Source organism: Rhamphochromis sp. 'chilingali' (genome assembly GCF_963969265.1).
Source record: "Rhamphochromis sp. 'chilingali' genome assembly, chromosome: 21".
Lineage (NCBI taxonomy): Eukaryota > Metazoa > Chordata > Actinopteri > Cichliformes > Cichlidae > Rhamphochromis > Rhamphochromis sp. 'chilingali'.
This window is the reverse complement of record NC_137949.1, coordinates 5,545,390-5,559,412: the sequence shown is the minus strand read 5'-3', so window position 1 is coordinate 5,559,412 and position 14,023 is coordinate 5,545,390. Positions and strand designations below refer to the sequence as shown.

The 14,023-nt window shown below is 40.4% G+C and overlaps 1 protein-coding gene across 2 annotated transcripts in view; it reads left to right on the top strand.

Moving 5' to 3' along the window:
- Positions 1-14,023, top strand: part of akap6 (A kinase (PRKA) anchor protein 6) — a 227,414-nt gene that overhangs the window by 55,981 nt on the left and 157,410 nt on the right. For both annotated transcript variants that reach the window (XM_080870969.1, XM_080870970.1), the window contains exon 11: positions 8,367-8,489. In XM_080870969.1, coding sequence (XP_080727095.1) covers positions 8,367-8,489 — 123 coding nt within the window. The remainder of the gene's footprint in view (positions 1-8,366; positions 8,490-14,023) is intronic.

Genomic DNA, 14,023 nt, shown 5'->3' with positions numbered 1-14,023 from the left:
TAAGGAAAAAGAAAAAAATGTAATAATTAGCTGTATATATAGAACACCTGGCTCTAGTATTCAAGTATTTAATGACTTCATAAAGGAAATATTCTCTAAAACAAATCAAAAAGTTATGTTTATCTGTGGTGATTTTAATATTGACCTGTTGAATCCAAAAAAGCATAAAATGACCGACGAATTCCTAAACACTATGTACAGTTTGAGTTTACATCCTAAAATAACCAGGCCTAGCAGAATTACACCACATTGTGCCACCTTACTTGACAATATTTTCACTAACAATATGGAAAACAACATTGTGAGCGGAATATTAATTAATGACATCAGTGATCACCTACCAGTTTTTGCAGTTTATGACACTAATTATAAGAAAAATCAGCATGAAGAACAACTGAGATACAGACGTGTAAGGACAGAAGAAACTATGACTGCATTTAAGAACGATCTATTAAATCAGGACTGGGACAATGTGTACAAAGAAGCTGATATTGATATTGCATATGGCATATTTTTAAGAATATTCTTGGAGTTGTACGATAAAAACTGTCCAACAATAAAATACAACAGAAAGCACAAATATTCAGATAGACCATGGCTCACTAAGGGTTTACAAAATGCATGTAAAAAGAAAAATACACTCTATAGGGAATACCTAAAACAAAGAACAATAGATGCTGAAAATAAATATAAAAAAGACAAAAATAAGTTGACCAATATTATACGTGTATGTAGAAAGGAGTATTATAGTAAAATATTGAACAACAATAAACATAATATGAAAGGAATATGGGATGTTTTAAATGGTATCATTAAAAATAATTCTGGACAACAAAGTTATCCACAATACTTTATCGATAATGGCAATCTCATGGAAAACACTGCTGATAAGGTCAACAGCTTTAATCATTATTTTGTAAATATTGGACCAAAACTGGCAGAACAAATTCCTGAGTCACTGCCATCAGTAGACTGTAGTGAAAACCTGATTGATAGGAACCCTAACTCAATGTTCCTCACATCAGTGGAGGAAAAAGAAATAATTGACATTGTACACATGTGTAAATATAAAACATCTACTGATTGTAATGATATTGACATGAAAATTGTCAAGAAGGTCATTGAAGGAATTGTAGGACCTCTAACATATATTTGCAACTTATCATTTCAGACGGGAAAAGTGCCAAACAAAATGAAAATAGCTAAAGTTGTGCCGCTGTATAAAACCGGGGATAGACGCCACTTCACAAATTACAGGCCTGTTTCTTTACTACCACAATTCTCCAAAATCCTAGAAAACCTGTTTAATAAACGATTAGACAAATTCTTAGATAAATATAAATTACTCTCTGACAGTCAATATGGATTCAGATCAAAAAGATCAACATCTCTGGCATTAATCGAATCAATTGAGGAGATTACGAATGCTATAGATCAGAAACAGTATGCAGCTGGAGTATTTCTGGATCTCGAGAAAGCATTCGACACAATCAATCATGACATATTAATTAATAAACTGGAACGGTATGGGATTAGGGGGGTTGTACTGCAATGGGTGAAAAATTATTTAAGTGACCGGAAACAATTTGTGAAGCTGGGTGTCCATTCCTCATCATGCTTGGACATTGCTTGTGGTGTTCCACAAGGCTCTGTACTGGGTCCAAAATTATTTATTATTTATATAAATGATATTTGTAAGGCATCTGATATATTAAAATTAGTATTATTTGCAGATGACACAAATATTTTTTGTTCTGGGGGGAATCTAAAGGAGCTGCTGGATACAATTACTTCAGAAATGTGCAAAATTTAAAAATGGTTTAACAGGAACAAACTATCGCTAAATCTAAGTAAAACTAAAATTATCTTATTTGGGAATTCCCTTAGAAATGCACAAGTGCAGATTCATGTAGATGGTGTGGAAATTGAAAGAGTACTTGAACATAAGTTTCTTGGTGTGATTATAGATGATAAATTAAACTGGAAGTCTCATATAAATCATATACATAACAAAATTTCAAGAAGTGTCTCAATCTTGAGTAAAGTAAAACACATTCTGGACCACAAATCACTCCACATTCTCTATTGTTCCCTGATTGCACCGTATTTGAATTACTGTGCAGAGGTTTGGGGCAATACTTACAAATGTTCGCCATCATCAATCTTTATATTACAAAAAAGGGCCATAAGGATAATCCATAAAACTGGTTACAGAGATCATACAAATCCACTATTCTTAAAATCAAAAATTCTAAAATTCACAGATCTGGTTCATTTTCTCACAGCACAAATTATATATAAAGCAATAAATAACCTGCTTCCTGACAATATTCTAAAAATGTTTTCTAAAAGGGAACGGGGATACAATTTGAGGGGGGAATTAAATTTAAAACATCCTCGTATCCGTACAACATTAAAAAGTTTTTGCATCTCTGTGTGTGGAGTGAAGCTGTGGAACAGACTAAGTAAAGATATGAAGCAATGTCCAAGCATGGCGCAGTTTAAAAAGCGGTTTAAGGATATGGTTTTTACAGGGTACAGGGAAAAGGTAGAGATTTGATAGGGTGTTCTTGTCTAATATTTTCATGTGTGTGCGCATGTTGGTATGGGTATATATATATATATATATATATATATATATATATATATACATATATATATATATATATATATATATATATATATATATATATATATATATATATATATATGGATTGAACTACCAGAAGGCAACATTGCAGACATAGAGGACAGTTACAAGTACCTGGGGATCCCGCAGGCAAATGGGAACCATGAAGAGGCCGCTAGAAAGGCTGCAACCACCAAGTACCTGCAGAGGGTCAGGCAAGTCCTGAGGAGTCAGCTGAATGGTAAGAACAAGATCCGGGCCATCAACACGTACGCCCTGCCCGTGATCAGGTACCCTGCTGGGGTAATAGGCTGGCCAAAGGAGGAGATAGAAGCCACTGACATAAAGACAAGAAAGCTCCTTACCATGCATGGAGGGTTTCACCTCAAGTCCAGCACCCTGAGGCTGTACGCTAAGCGGAAGGAAGGGGGCCGGGGACTGGTGAGTGTCAGCACCACAGTCCAGGATGAGACAACAAACATCCAAGAATACATTGGGAAGATGGCCCCAACTGACCGAGTGCTCAGTGAATACCTCAGGCAGCAGAAACCCAAGAAAGAGGAGGGAGACGAGGAACCATCATGGAAGGACAGGCCCCTGCACGGTATGTACCACCGGCAGATAGAGGAGGTGGCTGATATCCAGAAATCCTACCAGTGGCTGGACAAAGCTGGACTGAAAGACAGCACAGAGGCACTAATCATGGCAGCACAAGAACAAGCTCTGAGTACAAGATCCATAGAGGCTGGGGTCTATCACACCAGGCAAGACCCCAGGTGCAGGCTGTGTAAAGATGCCCCAGAGACAATCCAGCACATAACAGCAGGGTGCAAGATGCTAGCAGGCAAGGCATACATGGAACGCCATAACCAAGTGGCCGGCATAGTGTACAGGAACATCTGTGCCGAGTATAACCTAGAAGTCCCGAGGTCAAAATGGGAGATGCCCCCAAGGGTGGTGGAGAATGACCGAGCTAAGATCCTGTGGGACTTCCAGATACAGACGGACAAAATGGTGGTGGCTAACCAACCGGACATAGTGGTGGTAGACAAACAGAAGAAGACGGCCGTAGTGATCGATGTAGCGGTTCCGAATGACAGCAATATCAGGAAGAAGGAACACGAGAAGCTGGAGAAATACCAAGGGCTCAGAGAAGAGCTCGAGAGGATGTGGAGGGTGAAGGTAATGGTGGTCCCCGTGGTAATCGGAGCACTAGGTGCGGTGACTCCCAAGCTAGGCGAGTGGCTCCAGCAGATCCCGGGAATAACATCGGAGATCTCTGTCCAGAAGAGCGCAGTCCTGGGAACAGCTAAGATACTGTGCAGGACCCTCAAGCTCCCAGGCCTCTGGTAGAGGACCCGAGCTTGAAGGATAAACCGCCCGCAGGGGCGTGCTGGGTGTTATATATATATATATATATATATATATATATATATATATATATATATATATATAATTGTAGGTTGTGTATCCTTGAGGTGTTAATGGGGTTATTGAAAATGTGTATATGTGTGTATATACGTATGTATGGATAGATAGAAACATATATGTGTATATATTAAAAAAATTTTTTTTACACATAACATATAATGTAATTGCAAGGAGGTATTTCTGTAGTCTATTGATACTAGATAGTGGAAAAGGGGTGGGATTAAATAAGCTTATGCTTCTTCCTGCTCCTTTTTGAACATGGACGTTATTTGGAGTTGTGGTTGCTCGGTTTCCTTTTGTTTGCTTTGTTCATTTGTCTCTTTTAATTCTATTTTTTTTTATACTTTTTCAACATGTTCAAAATAAAGATTCAATCAATCAATCAATCAATCAATCAATCAATCAATCAATCAATCAATCAATCAATCAATTCCATTATAGAAAAGTGATAACATTTATAAAATGTGATTGGCATAGAAGGTGGTTTTGTTGACCCATCCATCCACCCCAACCTCCGCCTTAAGCAGTCATTGTTGTTATGAAGCACTGGCTGAAGTTACTGTTGCTGTTTTACACGACTGCTAGAAGTTGTTTAATATTTCCACAGCAGTAAATCCTTTAACACAACCACTAAATTGTGTTTCTCTGCTGCTCTAACATTTTGTTTCTGTTTTTTATTTCTCCTTGCTACTTGAAAGATCATAAAAATGTGAACACTGGTATCGAATCTTAATTTCTGTGGACTAGCATCAGTTGTATCTTGATTTTTGTTTGCTTTGTTCTCCTGGTGGAAAATCAGAGCTATTGCTTCTAACATATTAATCAGCGACGCCAAATATCATCTGTCGGGAGTTTGAGTCCAAATCTATCAGCGTCGTCCTTCAGAAAGCCTCGTCAGCTGAGCGGTAATTATCCAGCGGTGAAGAGCTGAACCACAGGAGATGAAGCATGATATCAGAGCAGTTATCCAGGCGGCAGAGGATCAGATCAGGCGTTTCAGCTCCCAGCAGGCCTTTCTGCCCCTCAGGAGCCTCACTGGTTTAGAGACATCAAAGAAGCTGTAAGCAGCCCAGTGCATGCTGGTCGATATCCAAACCAGCAATACTCGCTCTGCCGCTGTTCGCGCCTTCCTCCTCTGTCCTTCTCACTCTTCTTCTCTTCAGTTCACCTCATTTCTTCTCATGGTTTACTTCTCTTCGCATCTCATGTTCTCATGCTTCTTTTCTTCTCATCTTTTCCTTTTCGCAATTCTCTCATTGATCTTTACCTCTGTTCTTTTTATCCTCTGATGCCCTCCTTCTTTGTTGCCCTTTTCCTTTTTCTCATTTACCTTTCAATCCCTTTCCTCTAACCTTTGCTTTGTTCTCTTCTTTTAATACTCTTGAATCTTGCTTTGCACTCCATGCAACCCCTTTCCTTTCCTTATACTATCTGCTTCTTCCTACTTCTTCCATTCTTCCTCTCCTCCTCTCCTCTCATCAATACTTTTGATTTCCATATCTCCTCAATAACGAGCGGTGGAGAGATGGACAGAATCATATTGATGTGTGTGTGTGCTTTTTTAAAGGGTCACGGTTGTAATTAACATACTGCTGCTCATTTGGTCAAGGTTTGCATCTCATACAGACTCACATGCAGACACACGCTCTCTCACACTAACAAACACACTATACATATCTATAACAGTAAACCAACACACAGACAACACTGTGCAATAGAACGTGTTCGCAAACGCACATTTTATCATCACAGTAAGCAGACACACCTATCTCCATATGAGGACACACACGTATAGATTTGCTACAGCGATTTGTAGGCGAGGTGAAAGCGTGGGTGCACAGATGTGGCAGCTCAAGTAATTTCCATCAGATTTACCTTCTCCCCACAGCCTCCTTCACTCTGCCATTAGTTTTCCAGATAGCTCTCAGTGAAAGATATGAAAACAGCGCTCAATGTATAAAATATTAGAATTGTCTTCTTGATGATCCGCAGTCACAGTTAAACCTGTTTTTCCAGATGTAATGTTTAAGGTCTGAGTGGAAAGAATGAATTTTATGGAGTTGCTGTATGTCTTCGGTTTTATGTAAATCACTTTCAGCTCGCTCTCTCTTTGCTTGATGTAGCTCGCACGCTCTGTGTAGTTCGATTGGATCCAGGCTACATAAAATTCAGGTCGCAGCTCCAGTTTGACCTGTGCGGGGTTGTGTTCGTAGTGGATTTCTCTGTGGAAGCAACTATGCCTGTGGTGGACGGGCTAAAGCTACAGACTGCTGAAATATAGATACATCAGACACGAATGTCAAATCAGTTAATTACAAATGCGTTCACCCGCTACATGAGGCTATAAGAGCTGGCCGAGTGGTGGAGTTACAGGCAGGTGCAGCCTTCTCCCCCCCACGAGCTCACGAGACGAAATAAGGCAGTTAAGGGTGGTCCTTCATGTGAAATAAACTTGATCCAAAGAGTAGAAGAAAACTTAGCGATCAATCAAAAAGAAAACCTAGCGTAGCCCCATGGCTAAGTGCAACACTGATTCCTCCTGAGGGACCGGCTATGCTAAAACTACACTCCTGGAGCTGTTATTGGAGAAGTAAACCATACATGTCCATGCTTATTTAAACCACATGCATGACATGCTGGCTTGATTCTTTAAAATCGTCGAGGTGAATGTGCAGCCTGCTCTTTCTCGGTTACTCTTGGAGTATTTTCCCATTCTTTTTGTCGGTCTCCCTTCCAAGCGTCGCAAGTCCTGGACAGCGAGTGTGAGTTTTAGCTGGGCAGAACTGTGCGGACGCAAAATTTGTATCAAACACCCTTAATGCTTCCCTTTTGTTTTTGTCTCTAAAAGAGGTTTAAACACTTTCCTTTCTTCTGTCTGATCCTTGCTTTGCAATCCAAAGTGTTTACTCCCCCTTTCACCTCCCTTTGAAGACTCTTTGTTCTTCTTTTAAGCAGTCTCTTCTGTTCCTCTTCAGGAGTGAAGTGGATTTAAAGACAGAAATCAATACTGGATCAGGTGCTATTTCACATGGATTCTGTGGATTTTCCTGCTGATACATTTCACATCATATGGAAGAAAAAGAGGATGTTTATGCAATTTAAAAAAACAACAGAATTTTTGTGTGTTTCATTTTTAGTTAGATTAGTACAATCTTGTTGTGGATCATCAAGGCTTCCGCGCATCATAAATCTCACTGTTGGCCAGTAGATGGCAGTAGCTCTCCACTGACTAACAAGCTGCTGCCTTCTTTTTTCCCCCTATCTTCTGTCAGTGTGTACATCTATCTGTGTACTCCCATGAAGGGCAACGTGCCAGTGATGGAGACATACGTGTTCAGCTCACTAGAGTCATTCATACCACTTCATCTCTTTTGATCTCTTTTCCTTCTGCTCGTTCTGGCTCTGTTCCCCTTTTCTTTCCCCAACTCTCAGGTTTTTGCTTTTGCAGTCTTGTTTCTCCTTGTCTCGTCATCAGTCTCTTCGTCACTTCTTACTTTTCACCTGTCTGCCATGCACTAGTGTCATTTTTCTTCTCCTCTCTCTTTTAAATTTTCTTTCCTCTCACTTCTTCCTCTTTTCCATCTGTGTTTTGATTTCTTTTCTGCCTTTATATGTGTATTTTTAAAATCTTTTCTTGTCTTCCTCACCTGCTTTTTTTCGGTCTTCCTGTTTCGTCTGTCTTCTCTTTCCATGCCTTCACTCTCCTCGGTGCATTTTTGCACATCTTTAAGTCCTTTGTTTGTATTTTCCTCCATATATCTTCCTCTCTCTTTCCATTCTCCTTTCCTCAGTATTTGTCCAAACGTGTGTTTACTTGTTTCATCCTGTGGGTCTCGTTTTTGTTCTCTCTCTGTCCTTGAATTAATTCATCTGGAATCAGTTCTTAAACACCAGCCGGGCGCTCCCTCGCTCCCCCCCTTTTGTTTTTTTTATCCTTCTCTTGTACTCTAATCCTGTTCTCTTCCAATCTGTTGCTTTTTTCCCCTTTTCTGCCTTTCCTCTCCCTGTTGCATGCCATTACCTGTTGGACTTCTCCCTTTCTTGGTGTGTTTTGATGTGCTTCTCTGCCATTTTCTGTTCAAACTGTTTGCTGCTTTGTTTTGCTCCTCTCTTCCTTCCTCTTTTTACACATTATCGTTCTGTCATCTCCCAATCCTCTGAAGTGTTTAGTGTGTGTTGTGTTGTTCTGATGCCTTTCCAGCAGGCCCTGGACATCAGCATTTATACATATTATTAGTTTTTGTTGTTGTTGTTTTTGTTTTTTTAAATCATAAACTGAATTCTCTCTCTCCTCCCTTGTCCTCAGTATTTCGTGCAGCAGTTGGACGGGTTCATCTCGTGGCTTCAGGAGGCGCTGGACAGCACAGAGAACTGGATTCAGCCCAGACAGGACCTGGATAGCCTGAGGGTGTACCTCGACACACACCTGGTGAGAGCACCAACACTCACACACTTGCCTTTGTTTCTTTCTTTTTTTAAACGTATGTGAACCCTCATTGATACAAAGCAACCTCAGCCTCATCCCTTAAAATGAGTCTAAGCCCTCAAATAGAAGTGATAACACCAAAGGGTCTTCATCGGCATTGCGTCATTGTGTTCCTCGCAAAAATTCAAGCGCACGAACCCGCCGTCAAGGCTCGCACACATTTGAAGAATAAACGTACACGACTGCTACGTGCAAGCACATCTGTGCACACATTCCACACATGCGGTTGCATAAACACATATTTGCATACATGCATATGGATGTGCCCACATGACACGCACGCACACAGACACACACACCTGTCTTATTTTCAGAATCGGTTACTTCTAGCTGCAGCTATTGGAACCCGCTTCTTCACAATCAAGCAACCAAAGCTGGTAAAGCGATGATAGGACTGTTCTCTACTTTGTCATGTGTTATTTCAGTAGCCCTACTTACGCTGTCAAAACATATCAGTGACATCAGTGACAGAGATGGGAGTCAGCACAGCAAACAGAGCACACAAATGCTGCTGAGAAAAGAAAAGACAAGACAATGAGCACTGTCCAAGCTGTGTCATCAACACTCAACCATCACCCTTTAAAAAAACAACAACTTGTCTTAAATGGAAAGTTTCTAAAAAAAATAGTGCATTAAAAACTTTAGTGTTTCTTATTTGTGTCATTTATGAACTGTTACAATATGGGATTCTCATAAAACATGGTAAACATTAAAGTGATGAGGTCAGTCAATATAAACCTTCCCAAGTTTCTGTTCAGACCTTTTGTTTGTGAGGGAGAAGAAAGCTAACTTTAAAAGCCTCTTCCTTAAACTTGTTTTTGGATACTGGATGAATTAAAGTGCTGCACCAATGCCCAGTAGATCATAAATAAAGTTTATTGTAAAATATTGAACCCCCACACAAAGCTGCTCTAGTAGAATCCAAAAAATACCGCAGGTGGGCGGGGCTTCTGCAGAAAAATATGATTTTTTTTTTTATTATGTCATGCTAAGAGAAAAAAATGGAAAAATGAATAACAGATGGGAGATACGGGATAAACAGACAAATTAAAATCCATCCGCTCATTCATCGTTATAGGAAAAGCATAGGTAGAGAATTAAACTTGTTACAACTAACGCAGTGAGACCGCTAAGAAAGGCTGATTTATTTCCTTCAAAACAACTATTCTTGAGCCGATGTTGACCAGTGCTCAGTTCAACAGATATACTTACTGGCTAAGGGGGTAGAGGTCAAAGCTTAGGATTTTCTGCCACCTGTAAACACACACAAATGGTTTTAGAAAGGGATAATTGGAAAATAACAAACCCTGGAATGAATGCAAGCTCTCATTTCACTGTCACAGCTTTTATTCTGGCTTCTTTTTTTTGTTTTCCAGTTTGTTTTCATCTACATCTCTTTTTTCTTCCTCCTTCTGGCAAAACCTTTCCTTTATTCCTCTTCCCACTTTATTGTTTTATTTTCTGATCATCTGCCCCTCCTTTTTCTCTCCTATTTTGTCTTTTTTGTCCTTTGTCTCTCTTCTTTCTTTTAAAAAAACTCTATCTTTATCGCTTGTCTTCTTTTGTTTACTCTAACAAATAGGAAACAAAAAGGCTCAAATAACTCTGCCTGTGTTTTGGTAATTTACTCTCACACATGCTCTGAGATAGATCAGTAAGTGCTGCAACGTGTATATGAGCACACTCGCACATACAGAGACACACACAGATGAGGAGCACTTTGGCAATTACTCACGGTCTTTATGGCAAACATATGGGCTGCACGCACACACACAAACACAGAGGAGCACTCGTTCAAGACTACAAGACATGAACATGCATATCACATCAATGTAAAAATCCCGGTGTTGCCCAGTGCTGAGCATGTGCGCGCGCGCGCACACACACGCACACACCACCATCACCGGCAGATTGTGTTTGCATTAAAGTATATAAACACAGATACATATACACAAAGACAGGCATGTGTTTTAGCACACGCACACACGTAGAGGTGCTATTTGCATAAATTTGCATGTTCCTAGACAGATTTCCAAATCAGCATCTCCATATCCGTCCCTGCAGAACAGCATCCTGCACGCAGATCAACACACACACACACACACACACACACACACACATAAACACACACAGTATTTTCTTATCTAGATGCACTTATTTGTGCTGTATCTGTGGGTGTGTGCGCATGCTTATTTGTTGGTCTGTTTACACGTGTCGACTTTGTTGTGGTTGCCAGCAGCGCTAACGTTAGTGGCGGTTAGCTTCAATTAGAATTCCCGGCTCTTAATTGGCGCGTCTTGTTAAATAAAGCAAAAGCGGATGAAAAGGCATCGCTAATAGGACTTTGAAATGCTACACTGTTGATAGCATGTTAGCTAACTGACTCTGTGTTTGTGTGTGCGTGCCGGGGTTGATAGTCACACTTGCACTTTGTAGTTATTCGTGTGTGTTTGGGTGTATAATTGTGTGTGTTTGTGTCTTTCGTTGATTACTGCCGAGTAGAGCCAGGTTCTGTCTCGCTTCCCTTTGTCTTTATATCTCTCCAGTCTTTCTCTGACAAAATGTGTTTACATTTACAAGACCTTTAAGACATTTTAGAGGAAATGGAGCTGCTGAGTAGATTAGGATTGATGGCGGCGTTCTACACGCCTTTAAAGTCACAGGCAGAGAGTCTGTAAGAAGACTTAGGTGCTTGAATCCCTTGGCCATAGTTTTTTTTTCTTTTAAATATCTAAAAACTCCATGAAGTCATGAATTAAAATTCCAAAGGAGCAATAAGGAAGGCCCATTCAACAGCACTTCCTCACGAAATTCTACAACAGAGATGTCAAACTCATTTTACATCGTGGGCCACGTACTCTCCACTTTAATCTCAAGTGGGCCAAACCAGTAAAACTGCCTTTTTTTCTCAGTCAAAAAATGTATAACTACACATTTAACCCTGTTTGATGTAAGAAAAGAAGTGTTATTTCAGTAATACGACAGTTAAAAATCCAAAATCGATGCCCTCTTTTTCCAAAGCTGTCCAGTGGACCAGATCGAAGTCTTCCTCAGCTCATTCTGGCTCCTGGGCCTTATGTTTAACACCCGTGCTCTAGAAGGACCACGACAAAGTGTGTGAACTAGCAGCAGAGGTGGCATCTTTACATCTAATTACCCTTAAAATGTAACGTCAACAGGGCTACTTAAAGATATTCCATGAATATCCTGGAATGTCTTAAACATCCTTCAGGTGCATCCTACTTAGATTCCTATGACATAATGTGTGACCTGCCTAGCTACTTAACATAGTCACATCCCAAGAAAATTTGAAATTCAAATGCAAACTCAAGAGAGCTATAATGACCTTTACAGTATAACTATAAAATAATATTTTGGTGAGTGTGTTTTAATCAGTAGCTTGGAAAGCTGAAACTAGGAATAGTTGTCTTTTAAAACAAATTTAAAACATGGATAATTTGATGAGCAGTTCATGTTTTTTGTCTTTTTCTAAAGGCTCAGTAATTTCTCAAATCAGCCAGCTGACTGCTGGGGACTACTTTCAGTGGCAGATTATTTCACGTTTGACGTTCTAGCGAATATCTGGCCCTGGGGCAGCATGGTGGTACTAAATAAACTGCAGTCTGTGTATCTGTGGCAATAAAGGAACTGCTCACCCAGTCCAACAGTGGAGCTCACTTCATTTGTGTTTTAAAAAAATCATTTTTGCACAAAACAGTTCAATTGCAAAGATGAATAATAAGACATATCAGGCTTTGTATGCAGTATCTATTTGCAGGACTAACACATTGCTTGTTTTTCTTTTTCATGCTATTTTATGACAATCAACAACATCGAATATCTACTTTCATTATGCTTTACTTGACCAAAGTAAGTCATGTGAATATAGCTTTCAGGCGACAGGATTGGTCTTTTTTCTCTTTCTGTTTTTCCATTTCTCTGTCTCACACACATACTCACACACACTCTCTCTCTTTCTCTATATTGCTTTCTGTGCCACACATAAACACACACACAAACACACCCAGCTCCAGGGCAGCAGTGGGTGGAGTGGAGTTGCTTTCCCAATTGAATATTTGGTCCAGCTGGCGTGTCTGTGTGTGTGTGTTTGTGTGTGTGTGTGACTATATGTGTGTTTTAGGGCGCGTGGAGCGAATAAGCACAGGTCTTTCCGGAACCCCGGGGAGATCAGTGAGGCAAGAGGACACTAACGCACACTCATGCACATGCACACACACAGACACACAGACACAAACACACATACGCACACACAGGCTGCTCTTTGTAAGGCGCTAAGAGATGGCGGCCAATGAAAGGCCTATTGATTGGGTCTGATGGGCGATCCAGGCCTTTGAATCCCATTACCAGAAGTAACACACTACTGGTGGCAACATAAGGGGAGGATATATATATATATATATATATCTCGAGAGAGGGAGAGAGAGAAATGTCTGAGATTGTGTTCAAGTATAATGTGCAAGATTAACAGGCCACCACTTCAGAACATATTCATTTAGCTCGCCATCACCACTGAAGCATTGAAATAACAGCAAAACATCTGAAATCTTTCAGATAACAAACAACAAAAATATCAACCACAGTTGACTTTGAGGCTACCCCTATGCCTTCATCCACTTCAGCAGGAAGACGAGGATTAGCTGCTTGTAGTAAATGAAAAAAGAAGCAAACACCAATGAAAAAACAAATCTAAGACCACAGATTTCCTTGGCTGGACTGACAGTAGGGTGTTACTAATCATAATCATGGTGGTAAACAAAATAACCTGGAAGTAGTTGCACAGCAAATATGGGGACATGGCTCTGACAATGTCTGAACCATCTTCTGCGACCAGCTGGAGTGAGGGGAGGGAGATGGGACAAAAACACACTTTGAAGGCAGATCTGAAAAATGTACTGTAGCGTACTGTAGCCATGTAGGCTATTCTCAGTACGGGAAGGTACTATAGATGTGTAAAGCAACTAGCCATGAATATGCCTGTGAAGGTTCTCAGTCATCCAGGTCATTGTAGTCTAAGAAGCTCTTGACCTCTATATTGGGGAAACCAAACTGCCACTTCATGAACGCATGGCACAACATAGAAGAGCCAGCCGTCCTTTAGATGCCTGTCCATCTGCATCTTAAGGATAAAGGACACTCTTTCGAGGATGCCAATGTTCACATTTTGGACAGAGAAGACAGATGAGGAATGAAAGAAGCCATCTACGTCCACTGTGAGCGACCATCTTTGAACGGAGGCGGTGGCTCACGACACCAACTGTCTACCATCTATAATCCAGTTTTGAGATCCCTCCCCAGACGTCTTAACGCCCACTCACATCTTGGGCCATCTGACCTCAGGAAATCACATAATAGGGTGGGGCCAGGTTTCACAATGAGCTCACCTGAAATCTTGGTTGACTGTGACCTACACCCGTTTTCACACCTTGGCTCGTATGATTAGGTAGAGGATCATCAGG